We start from the raw sequence: 1304 nt of genomic DNA, 5'->3' as shown, positions 1-1304 counted from the left end.
ACATACTGTTGTGAAGCGACTGGCGGTTTCTCTTATATAAGAGTTTTGGTAGGCTTGCTCTTCAGAACAGCGGACTCCGTTGACCAGGGGCGTGGCCAACTTTCTTGGACAAGGGGCAAAACTTTAAAATCTTGGGGAACAGACGGAAAAAATTGCAGTTGCATTATACAATACATATACTGGTTTTGATTTTCAGAGAGACTGTACATGTCTTTCAGCTCCTAACTTAAAGGCTTTAGGCCTATCAGGACGATGTGCGCGTGTAGCGCGCAAAACTGTAGTATTTTACACTATTTTCGCCCATGATCAGAATAAAAAGGGATTTATTGTGACAATGTGCGCGCATAGCGGGCCAAAAATTATATTTTACACTATTTTACACTACTTTTTTCTTTCATTTTTTTTGTCGGCCCCTTGCCACCCCACTGGCTACGCTACTGTCGTTGACCACTCCAATTATCCTTCACTAAGTTTGTCCTTGAGATGCACTAAGGACTGGCGGATCGTGGTCGTCGGTTAAAGTGGGTGGTGATCCCGTGGTCGCGATAAATTCTTTTGAGTTTTTCAGATAAGTCCCCGTGATACGGGATGGTAATGCGCACGCGTGTTGTTCACCCCGTCTGATTCGTACAAGTGGCAGTGGATTTATTGTTATCTTTGTTCAAGGCCTTGTGTATGGTCCAGTCCTGCTAACCACAGCTAGTCAGAGCTTTACGAAGATGTTGATGTTCAGCAATCTTGTTAGAGTCTTTGGTGATGATCGACTCAGCTCTTGGAACAGGGTATTGACCACGCCGAGTTTCTGAACTAGCGGGTGATTGGAACCGAATTATTGTAAGTGCTGGTCCGTGTGTGTCTGTTAGGGCGCGGTCTTCTTTTACGGACACTAAACAGTCAAGAAAAGCAAGTTCATTGTCTGACAATCCTTCCTGTGTCAACTTTCTATAGGGATCAACTTGATTGATGTGGTTGAAAAACATATCAAGTTCATTGGATTTAATTATAATCCAAGTATCATCCACATAACGATACCATCTTGGCGTTGCTGTACTGGGGAAAGTTGACAATGCAGTGCACTTGAATCTTTCCATAATAAATAATCGGCGAAACAGGCGATCCCATAAAACATCCATGGCATTGTTGGTAAGATTTTCCGATGCACGTTAAGTAGGTGTTGTCTAGACAATGACTACAGGAGATAAGTTAGTCCGTTCATGAAGTGTGGTATCCTGGGTCAGAACCGCTAGGACTACATCCTTAGGAGGAATGCTCGTAAAGAGGGCGGTAACATCGAACGATATTAT

At 43.4% G+C, this 1304-nt stretch overlaps 1 protein-coding gene across 1 annotated transcript; it reads right to left on the bottom strand.

Moving 5' to 3' along the window:
- Positions 1-689: 689 nt before the first annotated feature.
- On the bottom strand, positions 690-1091 carry LOC140144467 (uncharacterized). Its single transcript, XM_072166278.1, has one exon. The coding sequence runs from the start codon at positions 1089-1091 to the stop codon at positions 690-692; it is 402 nt and encodes a 133-aa protein (XP_072022379.1).
- Positions 1092-1304: the final 213 nt, after the last annotated feature.

The sequence above is a fragment of the Amphiura filiformis genome, unplaced genomic scaffold (assembly GCF_039555335.1).
Source record: "Amphiura filiformis unplaced genomic scaffold, Afil_fr2py scaffold_56, whole genome shotgun sequence".
Taxonomy (NCBI): domain Eukaryota; kingdom Metazoa; phylum Echinodermata; class Ophiuroidea; order Amphilepidida; family Amphiuridae; genus Amphiura; species Amphiura filiformis.
Note: the sequence above shows the minus strand (reverse complement) of the source record. Positions and strands in the feature narration are given on the sequence as shown.

What these genes read in the sequence shown, in the direction of transcription:
- LOC140144467 (XM_072166278.1), bottom strand. Translation starts at nt 1,091, where the DNA reads ATGGAAAGATTCAAGTGCACTGCATTGTCAACTTTCCCCAGTACAGCA.